At 39.0% G+C, this 21,542-nt stretch overlaps 1 protein-coding gene across 2 annotated transcripts in view; it reads right to left on the reverse strand.

The window, feature by feature from the left end:
* OSBPL1A (oxysterol binding protein like 1A) overlaps positions 1 to 21,542 on the reverse strand; it is a 73,379-nt gene that overhangs the window by 50,695 nt on the left and 1,142 nt on the right. For both annotated transcript variants that reach the window (XM_063326727.1, XM_063326728.1), the window contains exons 3-15: positions 16,427 to 16,549; positions 11,747 to 11,832; positions 9,654 to 9,728; positions 8,413 to 8,524; positions 7,362 to 7,447; positions 6,730 to 6,874; positions 5,927 to 5,994; positions 5,802 to 5,846; positions 4,701 to 4,774; positions 4,555 to 4,618; positions 3,482 to 3,583; positions 1,918 to 2,043; positions 707 to 788 (exon numbers count right to left, since the gene is read on the reverse strand). In XM_063326727.1, the coding sequence (XP_063182797.1) occupies positions 707 to 788; positions 1,918 to 2,043; positions 3,482 to 3,583; positions 4,555 to 4,618; positions 4,701 to 4,774; positions 5,802 to 5,846; positions 5,927 to 5,994; positions 6,730 to 6,874; positions 7,362 to 7,447; positions 8,413 to 8,524; positions 9,654 to 9,728; positions 11,747 to 11,832; positions 16,427 to 16,547 (1,186 nt within the window). In that variant the 5' untranslated portion in view covers positions 16,548 to 16,549. The remainder of the gene's footprint in view (positions 1 to 706; positions 789 to 1,917; positions 2,044 to 3,481; positions 3,584 to 4,554; positions 4,619 to 4,700; positions 4,775 to 5,801; positions 5,847 to 5,926; positions 5,995 to 6,729; positions 6,875 to 7,361; positions 7,448 to 8,412; positions 8,525 to 9,653; positions 9,729 to 11,746; positions 11,833 to 16,426; positions 16,550 to 21,542) is intronic.

Genomic DNA, 21,542 nt, shown 5'->3' on the forward strand with positions numbered 1-21,542 from the left:
CTGTTCTATTACAGAGTACATATAAAAAAACTTATGCTCTAATTTGAGCTCATAAGTTTTAGTCACAATGTGTAACTAGGACTCAGGTTCAAAGGAGCAACAGTTAAGTGTTCTTACACAACACCTTGATGTGTTTCATACATGAGCAACTTCTGTTCATGTTTAAGGCATCAAATGAAACACATTCTAATCTCCAACAGCTTGAATGCCTGTGCTATTTTTTGGCAGTTATGCTGAAAAAAATCCAGATACATGTTAATTTAAGTGTTATTAGTTAAAAATGAAGCCCAAGAAATTCAAGCCTGGCATAAAAATGATAGCCACAGTCTGTGGACTATATCCCATCACACCATGCTTCCAGTTCCCTGTACAATTTTGTGATTTCACTTCACATCCTGTTCATCACGCTTCAGCTTTCACTGTGTTTCTAGCACTATATCTAAAGGCAGTTTCACTACATTTACAGCCACCAATAACTTTTTTTTTTTTCAATCAACATACTTCTTAGTTGTTTCTTCAAATCTGAAATCTTAGTTCTTAGCAATTATTATAATGTTACTTTATGCAAATCTTTTTCAATGAGGAAAACAGCCTTATATTTCCAAGCTCCTGAAAATTTCATTTCAGTGAAATTGAAGCATGTGCTGCTTAAAAGAAAAAATTAGTTGCCTGGTAACAAAATGCATTTTGGAAGAATAAATTTTACCTTTTGTAGCATCCAAAGATTTAACCATTGCAAGGAAGTCTGAAACCTCTTTACTGAGTCTTTGTTGGCATGCTTGTGCTTTCTGAAAGACAGCAAGGACAGCTAGTTCAAAAGTGCCTTGTTCTAAGGAAAATGTATGTTTAGTCTCTTAACTATACTGAGATTTTAAAATTTGTACAGCATTAAATCTTAACAAAAGATTCTCAGTGACAGAGACTGATATGTTAAAACTGAAAGAAATTACTTGAAGTACCTTCAAAGACACACAAGCAAACAGAAGATTTATGCACATAATATTGCTGACCAGCTTTTGGTTACATTTCCCCCCCCTTTTTTTATTAAAAAGTTTGAAAACCCAGGAAGAGCCATTGCTTGTTCTTTGACAAGCCTAAGGCCAAAATAAGCAAACACATAGGTTAACTGACATATGGCAAGTACAGCAACGTGCAGGAACCCACCCCAAGATCATATTCCAAGCTTGCATTTGAACTTGGATACAATTATCTACTAAATAATACCATTTCTTCTGCTGGGAACTACCAGCACCAGTTATCCTCCTACCTCTGTTCTGCTATGAACTTTGAGTTCTTGTACCAAAATGTATGGTACAAGCCACTTGGAGTTCAGTTACATGAAGATTTTTGCATTGCAGTGTCAGCTTTCCCTTACAGTAAAAGGTTTTAGAAGTATATGTATGGCAAAAAGCAAGAATCACACGCTGAATGCCAGAATTATCAAAGAAGACTGATTTACATTGCGGGTCTGAACAATCACTGTACAACGCATCTAATGTGAACTCTAACGTGACCCGAGGTGGTAAGAGATCATTTTTAAGCTATTTTAATTGCCTCTTTTAGAGAGGCAGAGCTCACTGAAGGTTAGCTTTGTTATCCTTCAGTCTTGGTGTCACCAAGTACAGTACATGAGGCTCCCTCTCCTGGCTGAAAGTCTGAAGCCACTTTCTACCTTGCAGTAGTGCTGGTAAAACTGAAACACACAACCCTGTAGCTATGATAAATGTGCCATTTTATGCATATGGTCCGAAGAGGAATACCTGACAGTAAGCAGTGCAAATACAAGCAGCATTTATGCATCCATGGAAACAAAGAATCATTACTGTTAGCCAAAAGTACCCTAAAGTATTTCAATACAAAACAGTACTAATGTGCAACTGCATAGATGCATGAGCCACATAAGTACTCAATACATACTTTCAGAGTATCCTGTAGGTCTGTAACAGATACCGTATCATCTTCCTCATCATCACTACTCAACTGTTCCTGTGTGCAGTAGTGAGTGCTATATGCAGAGTGATCTTCTATTGCTTCCAGCCAACTCTGAATGGAAAAAAAAACCCAGAGTAAGTACACATTTCAAAGGTCATCCCCAGAAGGCAACAGCATACATTCAAAAGAACAAATTAAAGTTTCCTATTGATGTGAATAAGATATTCATTAATAAAATGAGACACCTTCATGAGCAGAAGATAGATGGTTAAAGTTGTAGTGTATTCAAGATGAGATACACTGTAGTCAAAGTGCTATCTAAGCTTTAAATTGATCACACTTTAAGGACAAACACCACCCACACCTCAGTCTATCCAAGGTCACATTAAAAAGTTGCATCAATTAAGAAGAGATTGTAGAAAATATATTTTTCATCTTAGTGTGGTCCCTGTAACAAAGTCTGACGCCTTATGCATGACAAACTCTGTGTACAAAACCTCAAGCACTATCATAATTAACAGGTAGATTCTTTTCCTGATCATAGAATCACAAAGTGGATGAGGTTGGAAGGGATCTCTGGAGGTTCTCTGGTCCACCCCCACCCCCAACTCAAGCCGGGCCACCTACAGACAGTTGCCCAGAGCCACATCCAGACAGCTTCTGAACATCTCCAAAGATGGAGACTCCACAACCTCTTTGGGCAACCTCTGACAGTGTTCAGTCACTTTCACGTTTTTTTTCTTGTGTTCAGAGGGAACCTCCTGTGTTTCCGTTTCTGACCATTGCCCTGGTCCTGTCACCAGGCACCAATGACAAGAGCCTGACTCCATCTTCTTTGCACCCTCCCTTCAGGTATTTACGTACATTGACTCCCACTGAGCCTTCTCCAGGCTGAGCAGTCCCAGCTCTCAGCCTTTCCTAGTATTAGAGGCGCTCTGGTCTCTTTAAACATCTTAGTGGCCCTTTGTTGGGCTCTCTTCAGTATGTCTGCATCTCCCTCGTAGTGGGGAGCCCAGAACTGGACACAGTACTCCAGTTGCCTCTATCCCTACTTCATCTCTGGTCATCTACAGGAGTAGTAACTACACTACAAACAGCTCGAAAAAAAAAAATAATTATTCTCTTGTTTCAGACCCACCTTTTAAGAAAATATAATTTATTGGGTCATCTTAGAGAATGGCTAAGAGTAGAATGTACCATTAAACATTCTTTCACAGTTCATTATCCTGAACAACAAAAAAAAGCGCAACAGAAGGAAGTTGCAATAGAGATTTAGCACGTGGAGAAGTTAAAGAAAAGAGGAAGGCATAATACAGGCACAGAGCTGGAAAACAAGGTGGCACTAATTTTAAAGAGTCTGAAAATTTGCCCATTTTTTGCTATTTAGTCTATAGTTGCGCTAAAAGATTCAATATATGCACTTATGTTACCAAGCCTTTATGATCAAGCTACTGAACACGCTACTACTACATCCATAGCAAGTGGTATGCAAATTACTCATTACAGAAGTTATTACATTTTAAAGCCTTTGATAAAGAGTCATTATTACCTCTCTAGTTTGAGAAGGAAGGCTATTTTTAGGAATCTTGAAACGATGAACAGTGTCATCAAAACATCTGACAGAAAAGAAGCAACTGTCTGTAGATTTTACCTAAAAGAAGGTGGAGAAAGGACAAAATTAGTGTAACGAATCAGTAAGAAAAGACAAAACTGTTAAGAGTAAGCAAGGTAGAGAATTACTCTTAACTCAGAAGTTTTTTGCCTCAGTTTTGATGCAAAACAGCTATAGTTTACAAAAAGCTTGTTCAGAACAGTTTTGCCAAGTGTGTTTGCCAAGTTTGCACTTTACATCATGAATAAGAATACAGAGGTTCTTTATGTTAAAATATTATATAGACATATATTGGCACCATTTGATTCAGACAAAACCTCAGCAATGGTGCAAGACCATCAATATTAAGGAATACATAGATCTAGAAAAACAAGGGTCACTTTTCATACAGTAAGAATATATAACTGTAGTTAGAACTTGTGATGCCCATCTATAGAACTAGGACAGCTTAGTTATAGAATAAGAACTGTTGAAGCAAACCTAAATGCATTTTTCACCTAAACACTTCATCTTCCTGTGTATTTAAGTGACACCTGGCCTGTTTTCCCTTTGTCCTCTGTTCATCCCTTCCAAAAGATCTTCGGATCTACGGAACTTTTCCAAAAGCCACCTTCAGAATTCAGAACCTCCAACTGAGATCCACTTAAGTTACACAATCAGTCAGAAGCAGCCAGTGACAGCTCCAGGAGGAACTACAGCTCCGCTACTCTGCATCACATGCTCCAAACAGCTGCTTTGCAAACTGAAGAGGCATGCTTTTAGGAAGCCTTATGTTTGTTTAGGTCTTCAAGACTTTGGAAAGAAGTGAAGGAGCATTATGGCCACTTTACATATAATATTTTGCTTGACAAAAAACAGTGTTTCTTGCAACAGCACAAGCTTTTCATCTTTTTTATAACAAAGACATGCTTACCAACCTAGCTGAAGTTTTCGTTGTCTAAGTATGCAACACCGTCACATAAAAAAACAACACAAAACCAACAGCAGTCACAAGTCATTTCACTTCCTACCGTGCAGACAGCTTGTGTTAGATGCTTGCATCCCTGACGATGATCATTATTCAATGCATCAGCTCTTATGAAAGAAAAAGAGATTAAATGAAGTGAAGACAGGAATTATTTAAATCGCTTTTCAGAAATTTAAACACAGAACTTACTGTCTCCGATACCAGGAAAGGACTCCATGTTCTAGGACTATCCAGTAGAGTTTCCAACCAAAAAATCGTGAGCTCTAAAAAAATAATTTAAAAAAATACAGCCAAACAAAAAAGGCCAGGTAAGGTTAACAGCTGAAGAGTCACTATTCCCAGTAAATTTGATAGCTTGAAGACTATTACATAAAACTGGCAGTCATTAGGAAAACATTTTAGGTTTTACATATCTTGGTGATCACAGCAACCTGAGAATATTTTACAATTGCACTGCTATTCTGTTTTTTGGAAATACCTGAAGACAAAAGTTTTGTTGAGCCTGCTATTCAGTAAGAACTGAAATAATAAAACACTGCATTTTTTCATGTTACAAGGGTTGTTGATCACCACAGAATTCTACTTTATAAAAATCAAATGAGAAACAAAACACACTGAGATACCCAACTACAACATTTTACCTTTCACACACCTTCGTATGTAGTTCAGGTTTAAAAAACAGTTCTTTATATTACAATTGTGAATGAATACATAGGAAAATTTACACTGAAGAAAACTTCAAAGATTTCATCAAGGAACACAAAAATAAAAGCATTCATGCAGAAGACTGAGAAAACCTTTTTTAACAAGGGAAAAAAAGATTCACTTGACTATCAGAGCAAAACAAGCTTTAAACAACCATTTGACTGACATCTTCCCTCAAGTTTTAAAATTTCCAGAAGGTGGTGAACTTGTGGCAAAATATTAGTCAGACTAATAAAAATTAAGACCACTATTCAGGAAAGGGAAAAAAAAAAAAAACATGAAAAACCATTTTGCCTGCCACACAGACGATGAACAAAATCTTACTACAGTGAAGCTTTCTAACAAAAATTACCAAGAAACGAAGAGAGATTTTAGGGACAGAGGTTAAGATCGGAGTGCCATGAATCCAGTAACTGCTCCAGCCAGCCCATCTATAATTTACCAAATATACTAAAATCAAGTCATTTAACAAATGTATTATTGAAGAGTTCACTCATTCATCAGCTTTCACTTAAGTACAGAAAAGGATGTACTGACATACTTTGAGATCTTACAAGGTATTTTTAAAAAGGAACTAAGACATACCTTCCATAGGAGACCTTCGTATCGTCTCAGGGGTTTATTGATAACCTGCATAGAAATTAAAGCTCTAGTAGGAATAGCTTCGACTAGGCCGCCTTAGCATTTTAAATTGATACAAGAGTTCCTACCTTTCCAGTTTTACCTCCCAGTAGCAGTTTCATTTCTGCACCTTGGGCTAGATCAAGGGGTGTCTGATCTGTTTAGTAACCAAGATGAGGCATGAGAATTTGATGCAAATAAACCTAAATGTACTTAACTCAAAAATAACTACTCTGACACTGTGTTTACCTGTCAAAGTTTGGTCCCACAAGCATCTATATTTTCTTGGAATTGGGGAAACATAAGCTCCTCAGGAGCAGAAGACTAAAAAGGCTCTGAACTTTAATGCACTGAACTGTCCTTTACAGTTCTACTAGCCACAGAGAGTCCTTTGCTCTTAGCTCTTCAGCTATATATAACAGTTCAGAACATTCACAAATATCAAGATAGAGGCATCTTTATTCAGATTACAAGTACACAGTTTGCATAATATCTGCATAAAATTTTCCTGGATTTGCTTTTATTAGAAGCCTTCTTCTGAAGGGTCACTTTGGCTTGGCCACATCTTCAATCTTATCACTTTTTTGTTACCTGTGTTCAGTGTTTAACATCAAGAAAACAAAGGCCAGGCACATTTCATGGTTAAGACAGGCAGCAGGCAAATTTTCTAGAAATGAGTAAATTTGGAAAATAAAAGCATATACAATAAGTATTTTGCTACAGCTCCTAAGTCTCTTGCAATTTAGTCAGTGTTGGGTTTCCTTTATTAGTGATACAAAGCTTGTAGAGCACTGTACGATTTTTCCTGAACATTGGTAAGCAACATAGCTTATAGCAGCTGTTAAATTTCTGTCTCCTCTTAACACTTTATGTACTTTCATTTGGTACTCACCATTTTTGTTTCTTATTTTAGGATCTGCTCCATTTTTTAGAAGTTTTAATGCACAGTGCTTATGGGCACGGTATGCGGCACAATGCAATGGTGTGTTCCCCATCTGATCTGTACAGTTGATATCAGGTGGTTTGGGCTTGTTCAACTGGGAAAAAAACCACAAAGTTTTGCTTACTTATCAGTCTTCCTCCCTCTCCAGATGCCACATTCTTTTGAAAGTTAGCTGTTCCTAACTAGGATGCTTCAGTGTAGATCTAGCAACAAAGACAGGACGTAGGAAGTATTACAAGGGCAAAGACTACAACAATCAAGCAAGATGTTGAACTACAGTAAGGAACTTCTCAGTGTTTTTGCTTGCTATACCCCTTCCACCTCTACTGCACAACATGGAAACATTTATCCTGCTCAATTGCAGAGTGCCGGAGAGAGCTCCCCAGCATTGCAGTTCACTCATTTATGTTGCTAGAACAGCCCTGTTTGATTGTACTGCCAAAATCTACTGCTCTCTGCAGAAGACTCCCAGGCACAGTCTGAAAGTTAGCACAGGCCAGTGCTAAATCCAGAACATGTTACATTAGCATTATGGCTTGAACCACTTGACACAAAAGTATCACAAGCACTTTAATTCTTACCAAGGCAGTCAGTTTCCCTGTTTCCCCCTCTCTTGCTGCTCCTAAGAGTTCTTCTTCCAGTTTTCGTTCTTGTGTCCTTTCCACTGCTATTAAAAAAAAAAAACAAAACCAAATTTAAGGTCTGTCTCAAAGTATCAAGTTTATATAAACTACAGCATTCGAGAAACTATCAAAGCAAGCCTAGAGAAACACAAGTTTCCAGTATTGTTTATTTGGGACAGGTATAAATGGAATATTTATTCAGAGAAGTCTGCATCAGAGCAAAAAATATGTTCAAAACCACGTAATATTTGATTAGATGTGTGAGTGTGTATACACATATATATGTTTGTTTGGGTTTTGGGTTTTTTGTTTGTTTTTTGTTTTAAACACTTAGAACCCACTAGTAAACTCCCTAGTAAAACAGGGGAACTACATGACACCCCCATCAGATCTTCCCTTTGTTCTTTTCAGTCTCTCTTCTACTCTTCCTACAGAATTTTATTATTCTCTAACAATCCAGCAGATAATCAGAGAAAAGGACTTATCTGTGCACTTGCATGTAGAATCAGAAGAGAGATCACTTTGCACATGTACAGTCTGTGTTATTAGACACAGCTTCAGCAGTATTAAGTGGTATCACATAATAATACCAGGAAGCAACAAAGTTCTTGAACTCTCCAAAGCTATAAGCAGTCAGCCTATGTAACTATTTGGACACCATCTCCCTCTCTTTCAACACTTGTGAGGTAATGGAGGAGGTGAGGGGAAGGGCTTTTCCTTTTTTTTTTTGTCCTTTTGACATAACCTCCAAGACTGCAATAGCAAGTCCTAAACTTGATCAAAAACTGGGTCACCAAGTCACTTGCAGACATATTGTGAAAAAAAAGCCAAAACCCAACTGTCAGTACTGCAGACAAGAACCAAAAACTATAACTTTTTTCTTTCTAACGACCAAATTTAAAGAGAAAATTCAATTGAGCTTCTGTAACTTGCAGGAGAAAAATCAGCTTTTAGAATGTACAAGTGTTGGAAAAAAAAACCCAAACAGGCTTTGACCTATTAAAGTTACCTTCCAACATATTCCTTATGTCTTTATCATGAGTAACTTCTTTTGCGGTCTCTCCACTCCCATTAACAATAGAAGTATCAGCATTATGCTGCAAGAGTAACATCACCACCTCCTGGAAAACAGTTTGAAAAAAACACTGCTTATCTATCTCCATTATGGCAAGGCTGCAAACAGGCTTTCCAGCTATTGACATCCTGTAAGATGAGCCATGTAATGGCTTCTCACCACTGCTGACTTGCAAAAACAGGAAGGGATGTTTTAGAGAGATTGAAGAGTGGGACTAACTGCAGCCTTCTCTCTTGTCAGTCAGGACAAAGGAACTAACAGGAGATTAGTTATACCCAAAGAGACACACTCTGATACAAAAGCTGGTGTACCTGGTATCAATACTGAACTTGACAGATAAAAACAGTACAACTGGCTCTTTTGGTAAGAGACTAAGTAGTCACTCCTGCAGAAGGGCCAAGAGGTTATCCACAGAGATACTGCTAGTTTGGCATTTGGGGAACAATCAAACTAGTCTCACATTACAGGCCTATAAAAAACTCTTTACTTCTAGTTTTCTATGAAGAAACGGCACTTCCAGACACCAAATGGACCAGTGTGTCCTAATTTATAAGGGGTTTTTTCCCTCTCCTACAGAAGCCACTAAGATTAAAACAGTATGTTTTCTCTCTATGTAAATACACAGTTAGAAGGAACAATCCCTACTCCTTTTACTGTGTCAAATACACCAGGCAGAAGCACAAATTAATCTGTTGTATTTTGGCAGCAGATGGGAGATTTTACACTGGTTTCCACATGGTAATTAGCACCTGCAGTAAGAGATGGAAAATGCTTCAGCATTTTCCCTGACACAGAGCAGAAGCAGAACAGGAGGAGCATCGTTACTTACACAACTGATGCACAGTGCTACAGTGGAAGACAACGACTATTTCTTTCTGTCTGCTAACAAAATTTTCACTAATAAAAAGCTAAAAAATAGATATGACAAAGTATAGCAAGGAAAACCATGGACCAGTCTTCTCCTCTTTTCAAGAAAAGATATTTGTACCATGTTTTTGTTTTGGATGGAGTTATACCAGCTAGGCAACATGCCTACTTCTTTTGAATGCACTGTACCAAAACAGACAATAAGTCATTTTTAGACATTATAGAAGCATCTCTTTAAAGTGATCTTATTGTTAGTGTTTCCTTAATAGTCCTATGATTGAGGCTTAAAAAAAGCAAACATACTTTACCTTACGTCCTGTGAAAGCTGCACGATGGAGTGGAGTGTCCCCCATGTCATTCAGCACATTCACATCTGCACCAGCCTAAACAACAAGACCAAAAGACACCTGAATGTCCTTCCAACAAGAGCTACATAGCTATTCCATTGACTGAGGGAAGGGGGAGGACAGGACACGACACTAATATAGGCCTCATGGCAAATCAGATCAGAACTCTAACACAGCCATCCTGGAAACAAAGATAAAGTACATACGTAAGATTCATAACCAGCCATCTATGAACTGCTTCAAAAAGGAAAAGGCTCCTGTATTTTTTCCAGGCATCTGTCTCATTTCTTGCCACCCTCCTGGTGCTCCTGATTTAACAAGTGACATTCTCTCTAGAAACCTATTGCTGCTCTTTCACTAGAGTGAAGGATTCCATGTCAGCATTAAGATGGTACCATCTAAAATTTAACGTTTCTTCTCCTCCCTTTTCTCTTCTACAATCTTTGTCTTGAATCTCCCTTCCTCTTGTAACACACTGTCTCCATCCCATACCTCTTCTGAGAGGAAGACTGCTTGCACAGACATTTTTCCAGGAAACCAAGAAATCATACCCATTTTTAAAGCATTTCTTCTACACCACTTCACCTAACCTCTTAAAGAGCCAGAAAGAGGGCAGGACATATATAACTTTATCACATATGTTTAGATCACATAATTTAGCCAGATCACGGCTGCCTGCCTAAAGTTAACTGATGGAACCTGACTCTAGTTCCAGAGCTCTGTTTCTGATAATACCTCCTTTACTTGCTCTTTGAGTGCAAAATCTAGGCAGAAAAACACAGAGATACCTATATATGGCTTGCTTTCAGAGGTGCACAGCCTCCTTTACTATTCCACTTGTTCTTTAAAAGAATACCCTTTCAAGAGCCCTACCAACAGAGAAGAAAGCACAAAGTTACACATAATCTTCCAACTCCAGAAATGTTGATAAATGCATTAAGTGACAAAACTTTACCTTTTGTTTTAAGTAGCCCTCTTGGATCGAGAGCAGCATTATCACCTGAGCAGGTATGTAGGCTAGAGAAGAATGTCTCAAAGAAATCTCAACTTTATTTCCTGCTTTGGTCACAATTATGGCTGGTACCCTTTATTCTGAATGAAATTCAATTTCAGATTAGCTATCTGAGTATGTGAGGCTGTTTAGCATGTTCCTGCCACCTACAGCAAAACCTTTCAAACAGGAATAGGGTATAATACAGTTAAGGTTGGTTGAAGCTACCCTGAGAGCTGAGGGTAAAAAAAATAAACTCAGCCAGAAACAACTGCAAATGCAGTGCAGATGTGGCTAAGAAGATACAAATAGGTCAGCTTTTACCACAGAGATTCATAATTTCAAAGTTCATCACACAGTTCATTATTTCTTTTAACATCTTTGAAATAATGGAGTCAAACTACATTAGCCTGTGCCTGGAAAGGAAGGCAAATAAGTTACTTTGCACAGAATTCTGGACATCTATGGACAACATCCAGTTAGAGAACACAGTTTGGGGTTTTTCGCATTTGAAAGCCTTTAGCCTTTCCTGCAACTCAGTAAGTAAAACTGCCTCAATTATATACTTTATGTACTACAGTAAGCTAGATAAGGCCCTTGAAACATTTGCATCACTAGTATCAGATGCTGGCGTACTATATGCAGATATCCATGGAGTTTGAAAAGGGACGAAGCTTTCACAAGTGCATAGCTAGATACTATACGTCTTTAATTCCTATGTTCAGCAGGTTACATAGACAAACACACACACATCATAGGAAAGTTAGCTAAGTACTGATAGCTGTAAGCACTGTTCAGAGCAACAGCTGTATACTACTGTATGGACTTCCAGTGTCACTATTTCGGGTCCTTGTAAACTGGGCTGATCTTAATAACACAACTATTTAATTCCTTAGTTTTAGCAATCAGCTTAGTTACCTCTATGTTACATGCAGATAAATTGTAGGAGTGTCTCCACCTCTCTACAAAGCCGTCTTTTTTCTACTGCAAAAACTAAATAAATACTAACTGCTTCTAGCATAACAAAGAATTTTCTTATACATGGAGGCAAATAGAAATATACCTTCAGCAAATCATCTACCACAACAGCATGTCCAAAGTAGCATGCAAGGTGAAGAGGTGTCCAACCCATATTAGATTTACTTCTGCCTAAAAGACAAAACAGGGAAATTAAGTTTTGATCACACAGTACAAAAAAGGTCTTGTCACATGCTTGGAGCTTGGCATGGATGACAATTCTTCACAGTAACAGAGGAGCAAGGCAGCTGGAAGCATCAATATTATTAACATCATCTAAATTACTGAACTGGGATGCAGCATGAGACTGTTAGATTCAAATCTACAAAATCTTTCTGAAAGAAGAAAGTCACGTAGTCTGATAGAGAATAAAACTTCAGCTTTCAAGTAACACCTTGTTCTTCAATAGGAGCAAGAAGCTTCAGTTACTTTCATTCACTGTGAAAATAGCACATGCAAGTACATTATTCCTCTGGTTTATCAAAAAAACAGTTTTGTTTATCCGATTTTATATCCTGCACACAAATGAAAGGTAGGACAGTGCATCTGTCCAAACAGATGATTCAAACCAAAACAGGTGGGATGGCCTACTGTTAGGGCTTTTTGCTGTCTTGTGCTTGTACTCAATTTTAATAAAGATAGCCTTACTAAGTATCATGATTTGAAACCTTTCTGCACTGCAGAACTCATGTATCGTCTACAGCTGTAAGCCTCTGCAGGCATGACAAGCATAAGTAGGAAGCAGGCACAGAAGTGACCATGCAAAGGAAACTATTATTTGTACTTTAAAGAGCATGTAAAGCACGTCCTGGAGGATTGGCAGTATGAATTAGAGTCAAGAACTGTCCTACAATCACTTCTTTAAAAGCAAGATATTAAAAGTATTAGAGATTACTAATTTAACAACTGATGCTAGTTTCCAGTTGTAACACTCAATTGTAGTAAGCAAAGCTGATTTGTCATTTGTTTTTACTAAGCGACAGACCCACAGCATTCCAGGTGCCACCTAAAAGCTATCATTTTGTATTTGAAAGCAAAATGAAAGTGAGACTTAGAAATCATTTTGAAGTTATGACACCATTAAGTTTTCCCTTTTCAGTTACCCTAAAGCACTGAGGTCTGGAACATGCATAACATAAGTTTGCCCTGAGGGGACAAGCCACTAGCACAAGGTAAAAGGGGAGTCCTGGTCTTGCAAGTTCATCGTTCTTTCTGCTCTCATATTACAAATTAACACTAGAATGTGGTTCACAGATGAAATATTTTTCCATTTCTTATAATTGTTTCCAACTGACATTTCTGCCCTCTGTTGGCTATTTCTTTTGTTACTTGGTTCTCTTTCTTCTGAACTCCTGCTTTTGTTCCAACCCCAGATTTAGTATCTTCCCCTCATCCCAGTCTGGCCTACAACAGAGTTCTTGCCCTGTGTGACTGATGGGCTCAAGTACCACAGAAGATAAATACTGTGTGGATCACTACTTCTGGGGCTACATATGCTGGATAACATACTAAATGGACATCATTCATCCCTCAGTCTAGTAGGTAAGAAGGTTCTTTTAAAAAAACACAAAAGAGGTCCGAGTTGCACTGAATTCATACAATTAGCCTAAGACAGTCATTAGTTACAGGACTGACAAGACAGTGCTGCTGCCAAAGAATTTGGTCATAAAAAAAGAAAATCAGGAACCCAGACAGATTTGTAATTCTTACTGAATAAAGTGCCTTGTTTTGCATCCACTGTGAACGTTTGCATTTCTGATGTTAGCTGACCAGTTACTTCTCAAGCTCTTGAAGTGTTTCTTACTTCTCTTAAAGTGATCGCAAGCGTTCATGCCTTTATTTTCCTAATTATTATTTTAAACCAGGACATTGTTACACTGGGGAGAATACAAGGATAGGAAAGCAGAATAAACACAAAACCAAAACAAATTCCCCTAGCTCTCCCACCCAGTTACTTGCTTTGATGCCAGTTAGCGATAAGTCTCAAGTGTTAACCATTCATTTAGAGAGTGGAGACAAACTAGGCAGTCATCTCCAGGTTGTGGTCTGCCAGGCTACTGCGCAGTCATTCAAATGTATATTTTGGCATAACACACTGTTGACCATTGACCTTATTTTACACTTTTCTTACTTTGCAAAGTCTAGATATTCTGTTTTCTTGTACTTAAGGAGAATAAGACAACATAGACGTAGAAAATATGATCGTTTTGGATGAAACCTAGGTTTAGTGCTGTTTTAATATAGATATCTTCTTTCGAAACCAGTGACCTGGATTCTAATCGAGCAAGTTTCACTTATCTGTAAGTGCTGACTGGCTAGAATCCAGTCCCAACAGAACAAGGAGGAGAAGCCTGGATTTATTTTCTCTTCCTTCACTTTGGCTGAAATCAGGATGTTTGGGATCACTCTTGTCAGACTTCACACTTGTGAATCTAGAGCACAGCCTCGGATATAAGCTCACCGTTGGAAAGACAAGACAGGTTTTACAAGATGTTGGAGGTAGGCTTTGAAACCCAGGCACATTAATGTGTCAGACTTATGTCTCCCAAGGCATGCTCTGGGGGAAGTTTACACTACCTCCAGTACAGCCTCCCACATGCTCCGAAAGTACTTTATTCTAAGCCAAATGTCATTGCCACATCAGATGCAAGTCCTGAAGGAACAGTTGCAGCACTGAAGACATCCCCCATACCCTGACTCTCTAGGGATATCTTATTATCCAGAAGATAATGACAGAAGAAGAGGCTGTAGGGAAGAGAAGGAAGATTGAGGGTTGCAAAAAGTCAGTTACACTCTACAGCCTTTATTTTAGTTAATCGTCATGTGGTTGTGCAATTACTATCTGGTAGTACCTAACAGATCAAGATTTGTAGCAAGACAGTGAGGATGCAGAAAGACATAGTGAGGAGGCAGAAAGACTGCAGAAGCTGGCTGGCCTGAATTTGTCTTAGACTATTTCCAATGGAGTACTCTATGGGAGCAGAGTGACTGAAATGGTCAGACTTTAAAGAGCGACTGTGGAAGAATAGAGATTTAACTCTGAAGTTTCACACAACCGGAACAGTTCCCCCAGAGAACACTTTAGTTACACTTCTGTGTCCTCTAACATTTAGAGGAATCAGAGAAAAGAGATTTCACTGTGTATAGATTCCACATTCAGAATTATTTTGTATAACCTAAACTATCACCAGCATGTTCCCTCTAGTTTCCTAGACCTCCCATTTGCATGCAAGCATGTATTAGCTGGCTGGCCATGTATTGCTGAACTGGAAGAATAACAGCCAAGCACCATGTATCTTTCCCTTCATTCCCTTTCCCTGAGTCTCTTCTACCTAGCTGCAAACTTTCACAATACTAACACTCCACTTCGAGCACAAATGCCAACCAGAGACCAGTTTCCTTGATATAATACAGGACTGCAGATTATGCCATTTCATTATGCTTTCTTGACTTCAGGTTATATTTAAGAGCACATCTGAGAAGCTGTGAAATCTCTAAGCACAAGAGACTTCAACAATTTATTTATGGGTACTACCGCATGAATCTTAAGGTATTTTTATTCCAGCTGTTTAGGCACTGCTCACATTATCATGAATATTTGCAAAGGATATGCCTGTGAGGGTGGAGGACTTCAACTCCATTAAGCTCTGTCTAGTTCCCCTTTAAATTATGAACTAGCTCCCTGAAGATGAAGTATCAAGGGTTTGGGTTTTACAACATGTTTTTTGGAGGGGAGCACATTAACTATTGGGAAAACACAGACATGGCTGAGTAGTCAAACAAAAGGATCATTAAAAACTAGAGTTGGGAAAGGGATAGATAACAGGCTTCCCTGCTCTTTAGGGCAAGGCTGAGAAGAACCATAGTTGCCCTCTCCCCCCTCCCTTTGCAGCATTATCTTCTCAGTGCTGCTTAACAGTTAAGTGCTGAACAAAGAAATATCAGCCCACGTAGAAAGAGTGGGATACACATCCACTTTTTTTGAAGCAACCAGAAACACACTCCCATAAATAAGCAGAAATAGAAAACTAACTAAACAAATAAAGAAATAGGTCAATCTGCAACTGCTAACGAGGTTGCAAATCCAGCCCCAGTTTGAAGGTTTAATGCTCAGCAAGTTGCTTAGCCGTAACTATGTCAGCTATGCACATGAAAAAACTTTAATGTTGGCCAAAGAGACAGACACAAGTGACTGGCAGTTTTACTTTCTTTTCCAAAGTAACCTAGTATACTGCTAATAGTAACAAGTATACATTTGTCCCAACCATTCCTGCAAGTGGCAAGAGATGTAGCTGCTCCTACTACATGATAATGAAACATGGGCCTAAAAAAAAAAAAATCACATCTAACAGAGCACAAGAACTACCCAGTCTTCTCTGCAGCCTTTCCTCTGGCACCATGGCCTGTTTTGTTGAACATTATAGAGCTCCAACATTAGCATGAGCACAGAGGCAAGAAGAGGTACTGATTCTTTGTCTTGTTGACATTTCTAGCTTCTGTGAATTACTCTTGAGGTTTTCTGTATGTTACAGTTCTCTACTCTGCTTGTACGATCTCTTCCCCATACAAGTGCAGCCTTAAGAGTCGCAGGGTAAAAGCAGTTGTATAAGCAGTTTTTATTACTCTATTGAGCACTTCAAAGAAAGCAAGGTTATACTATCAGTAACAGTTTCATTACCTGTGGCTACAACAGTGAGATTACAGACATTTGAGGAAGGCTACTAACCTTTACAGTTGATATCAAAGTCTATTTCTCCTTTGTTCATGGTATCCAACAGCTGTTTAACTTCTTCAGCATTTCCATTTCTAGCATCATGGAGAAGCTGCTGTTCTGCTTCAGTGCTCATCTCTAATGAAAATATGAAAGAACCAATTTTGCAATCTCTTATGCTGCTATAAGATATGGCATAATATTATGGCACTTTTCTCCCTTATTTAACATTAACACCAGTATGAGAAAGACAATTATTTCCTATATGGGACCCATTTAATATGCAAGCTGTTTTCAACTGTCAAGCACCCAGTCATGCCACTAAGAGGCATTAAAATTCCTCATACAAACAAAGCAGTTAAGTGACAAAATACCCATGTTTTCTTACTTCTTGGTTTTCTCGCTTCTAAGTGTGCCTTGACAGTTGGAACTGTATGCCACAAACAAGGCAAACTTTGCTACAAGCATAACCAGTAAACATTTACTTTTTCCTTGTAAAGTTTTCACCTTTACCCCTTAAGGTTTCCAGAGGCAATAATAATAATAATAAAAGCCTTTTAGCCCAAGTATTTCTGAGACTTATTTTGACTGCCAACCCTGGAGAACAGAATCCATCTTCACGTGGGGGTCCCCAGATATTGTATCAGTCCCTGATACAATCAGATCTTGAACTCAGATACCTGATACAATCAGATCTTGAACTCAGATACCTGACCCCCTCCAACCTTGACTTGAAGGGGAGTCAGATACTCATTTTTGTAGATTTGAGCTTATCTTTAAGCACTGTAGTACAATATAAAGAAGTTAACATGCAACTGTAAAACACAACTAGCTAGTTCTCATTGTACCATTGCTTTTGAACTACAAGAAAAAGTACATTTACATCTTCCAAAGAACAGGGAAAAAACAAAACCTCTTAGCATCACTCTTTTTACAGCTTTAATAGACAAGGAGCCCGAGGCCTTTGCGCAAGTGATATTGCTACTTACCAGGTCTCTCCATGAATACAGTTATCAAGTGATGTCTTTACCAACCTTTTCACACTGATAGAATCCCAGTCTGAAGTCTTTTGCCCCCCCCCCCTTTTTTTTTTTTTAAATGCTGTTACAACAACTAGACCCAGCATAGCTCAGTACAGGCAAAACCCAATTTTAATGTCCCATTTAAATATTCTGCTTTTAAGAGGTGTCAAGTGATTTTAAAAGCAGCCTCAAAAAACTGTGCTGTAACACACAATTTATTGCTGCTACAAACAAGAGTAAAATAAAAGGTTGCCCAAATTTAGTGTCTCCAGTTTAGCATCTTAGCCTGACAAGCTAGGTTTACCAGATCTTGCAGAACCTATATTTCTAAAGTCAGTTAATGCAAAGAACATTACTGGCCTCATATAGTTTGCTTCCCTATACAAGCAGAGGCTTTGCTTGGTCGCACAACATGTTTACACTCTGCTGCATTGGACAGGCAGCTTGACTGCACGACACAGACTCATAGCCAAAACAGATGCAGGGAGCTCTTCAACTACTGTAAGATGAGAAGCCACTCAGTGAGAACACTGGGTAAGCAACAAAAAGCCTCTAACAGTGACAGATCTTGTAATATTCAAGACTGAGACGGAAGCCTAGAACAGGACAGACTGCTCAAGTCCTAGCAATACAGAGAAGAGTTTTCCCCCACCTTTTGCTCAATCAGCAAAGGGAGACAGAGAAAATTCATTCTCAAAGAATTTGCGAGAAAGACTAAGCAAGCCCTTTCCATCATGTTTCAGAACAGATCAGATCAGTCACCTGCAATCTCCCACAGACACTGGATAAAAATGCCTTCTCCAGAGGTGGTTAGACAATATTCTTGTTTGTGCCTGCTTTTCAGTTCTACTAGAAAACAAAACAGTACTAGTCCTTCTAGTAATGCTTCGAGCCCTGAAGCTACCTTCTCCTTTAAACAGGAGTCTATCCACTTGTCTGAGGCAACATAGCACAATTTGTTGTTACTGGGGCAGCTATAATTTTCCTCAGTAAATCAGTTCTACCAGCGTCTAGAGAAAGATCAAAGTCAAGTATGTCAGTGTATTAGCAGTCTGGAATACTTTCTCTGAAGTCGAGTGATACTGTTTCAGGGGGACACAGGATGCAGCACTGAGAATCATACAGACGAAAGCTAAGAGGATAGTTAGAGCTCATCTTGCTGGTCTACCCATCAGGGATGGAGTAAAAAAAAAAAAAAAAGCAAAGCTCATCCTTCATTTTCACCCCCTCCCACACAATCTCTCTTTAGCCATCTCTCAAATGTCTCAGATGAGAGAAACATACTCCTATCATTACCCCGTATCATTTGTCAACATCCCACATACACAGCAGGTACAAATAGCAATGCACTTTCAACACATTAAGAACTTGCAGTTTCCATTTGATATTGATGAGAAGGAAAAGACTGCTTGGGAAGGGAACCAGGAAACCCATCCAAATGCACAACTTTCCTATGCAGCAAGGCCAGTTATGTGCATGAGCAGAATCTTAAACAATTTAAGATACACAGAAAAGCTGAATCACTGTGTAAAATTACTTGCATGTTTTTTTCCCCCCAAATAGTCACTAGGTTAAAGTCACTGATTTGTTTGTACGCTTACAGCAAATATTAGCAGTAGAGTGACAGGTGTAGTAAAATGGCTAAGAAAGGTCTGTCTGCTTCACTGGTTTAGTCCCCAAAGACTTTGCTGTTTAGGCCAAGCCTCCAATTTCAAATATACTTTGTAAGCTTGAAGCATGCAATGATGCAGAAGAATGACTGTCTAGCTATTAGTCATAGTTAGGAAGATCATTCACATGGAAATATTCCTACAATTGGAGCTGGAAAGTGAATCTGTGTGCAGTTACTCATTGGACAAATGATACAGAACCTAAAGTTTTAGCTAACAAGCTAAATGAAATGCATAAGTGAAGCTGACAGCGAAGGAACTCTTTAACAGAAGAGCATAATCTTGAAGTCTTGAAAATACTGTTTTAAGCAATGGGATTTGCTCAGTAATGGAGATGAATGGCCATCAACAGAAGTCTGAATGGCAAATTCAGAGTATGGAAAGAAATCCATACACAGGCACTCAAACACTGTGAGCTTACAACTGTACTTTGTATACCTGCATTCCCCTGCAGATGGGAGTTTATTTGGCCCCATGACCCACCACCAAGAGAACTCCCAAATCCCTACCCATCAGTTTTGAGGTACCGAGCCAGATCATCAGTACTGAGGGAGAAACTTAATAATTTAGTTTGGATTTAGTAGCAATGAGATGCTATGAACAGATTAATCTATATGAATTGTGCTGCCTGTTATGCAAAGCTACTAGCTACTTATGAGAGCAGACATCTGTTCAGTCAGTGGTGTTGCCATCATTACCTTATTCCACTAATCAGCTGATATAGGTTAAACTGCCTTTCACAGCTCATCTTTACAGCTTGCGCTGTTGAAAGGCTCGTATGCTAGGCTCTACAGTCACTGGTATACCGTGAGAAAACAACACAAGAACAATATTTAGTGTCATATATGCAGCCAAGATGGGACCGAGATGTTGAACTCATTAGGACTACCGGAACAGTACCTGACTGCTAATTGAATCTTATCCTTTAAGAAGGTATAAAGAATAGCAGCGAGATGCTCCGCTTTTATCTTCCTCTATGAGACCTGTGCCAGAGTGATGTTCTCATGCTATTAGAGTATCTACCTTCACACAGGGGTTGCTTCCATCACAGACTAGAAAGCCCAGTTCACCATTCTGCCTGCACACACCTGCTTAAGGGAGTTTTGCGGAATACTTAACTACAAAAGGCAACCGCTTGTGGTTTAAGCCCAGCCAGCAACTAGGACCACGCAGCCACTCACTAACTACCCATTCCCCCACCCTAGAAGGGTAAAATAACAATAATAATAATAATGGTGAAAGAATATACAAGATACACGTCACTCTCACCACTCAATGAATTGGTTGCCAAGCCCAACCTGAGCAGTGATTGCAGATTCTCCCTGTGGGGCCTGCACCTGGCCAACCCCCATTTATATACTGAGTGTGATGACCATGGTGCAGAATATTCCACATATGTTGTTCTGTCTGTGCTCCTTCTCAGCTTCTATGGGAATCTGGAAAGAGTCCTTGAAAAGTATAAACATCACTTAGCAACAACTAAAACACTATTCATTATTAACATTCCTTTCACAGCAATCACTAGAAAGAAAGTTAACTCTTTCCCAGCTGAAACCAGGACACCACCTAACTACCAATATACAAACTACCAACGTTACCCAATTGCTAGGAGAGAGAGTCCAAGCAAAAAAAAAAGCTGCTTTTCTCACAAAGCAGTCTACAAAGGCCTAAAGGGCCATGCATGACCATGGGGCAGCACTACTGATATGACACACTTGCTTTTGCTTTGATTTCTTCTCCTGCTGAGGCCTCCTGCAGTGTACATGGCCTAGAACAGTGACAATACACACTAACCAGAACATGGTTGGTTTTCACTCTGCTGCAGCTTGACAAGCAGCAGAAGCAGTACTGGCACTGCCCAACGTAACATTAAGGCCCTGAGGCAGCAGCTGTCGGTTGCATAGGAAGCTTTCTATTTGTGACAAATAGTAAGGCTGGTAAGAAGCACAGCACTGGCTAGTATTTCAGATCCCCCTCTAGCAATGAAAACTAGATTCCTGTAGGAAACGATGATACTCACTCAGGAAGACTTGTTACATGTCCCAGCGTGCACACGTTATGAAGTGATGCTTGTAAAGGAGGAGGACAAAATGCACCAAACCGCACAAACAGACAGAACCTGTCTACAAACCCACACACCACACTGCACTGACAGGAGCTGCTCCAGGAAGAGAGAGTTGCAGTACTAGAAGCACGAGTGATGTTATCTAAAAGTAGTTATTTTAATCTTCAGTTAAAGGGTTCTAGAAGTTAGAAGCTGAACATGCTGAAGACAGTCTCATGGTACTTCATGTGAAAGCACCTAAAGTTACTGTCTGCTTCATAGAAATTAAGACGGATAGAATAACACAGTATCTGTTCAACACCATTGCCAAGGCAATAGCTATTTAAACTAATCCTCATTCCTAGGCATCTCCTGGCTGTCTTCTGCAAATAGTT

Source organism: Chroicocephalus ridibundus, chromosome 2, assembly GCF_963924245.1.
Source record: "Chroicocephalus ridibundus chromosome 2, bChrRid1.1, whole genome shotgun sequence".
NCBI classification, from domain to species: Eukaryota; Metazoa; Chordata; class Aves; order Charadriiformes; family Laridae; genus Chroicocephalus; species Chroicocephalus ridibundus.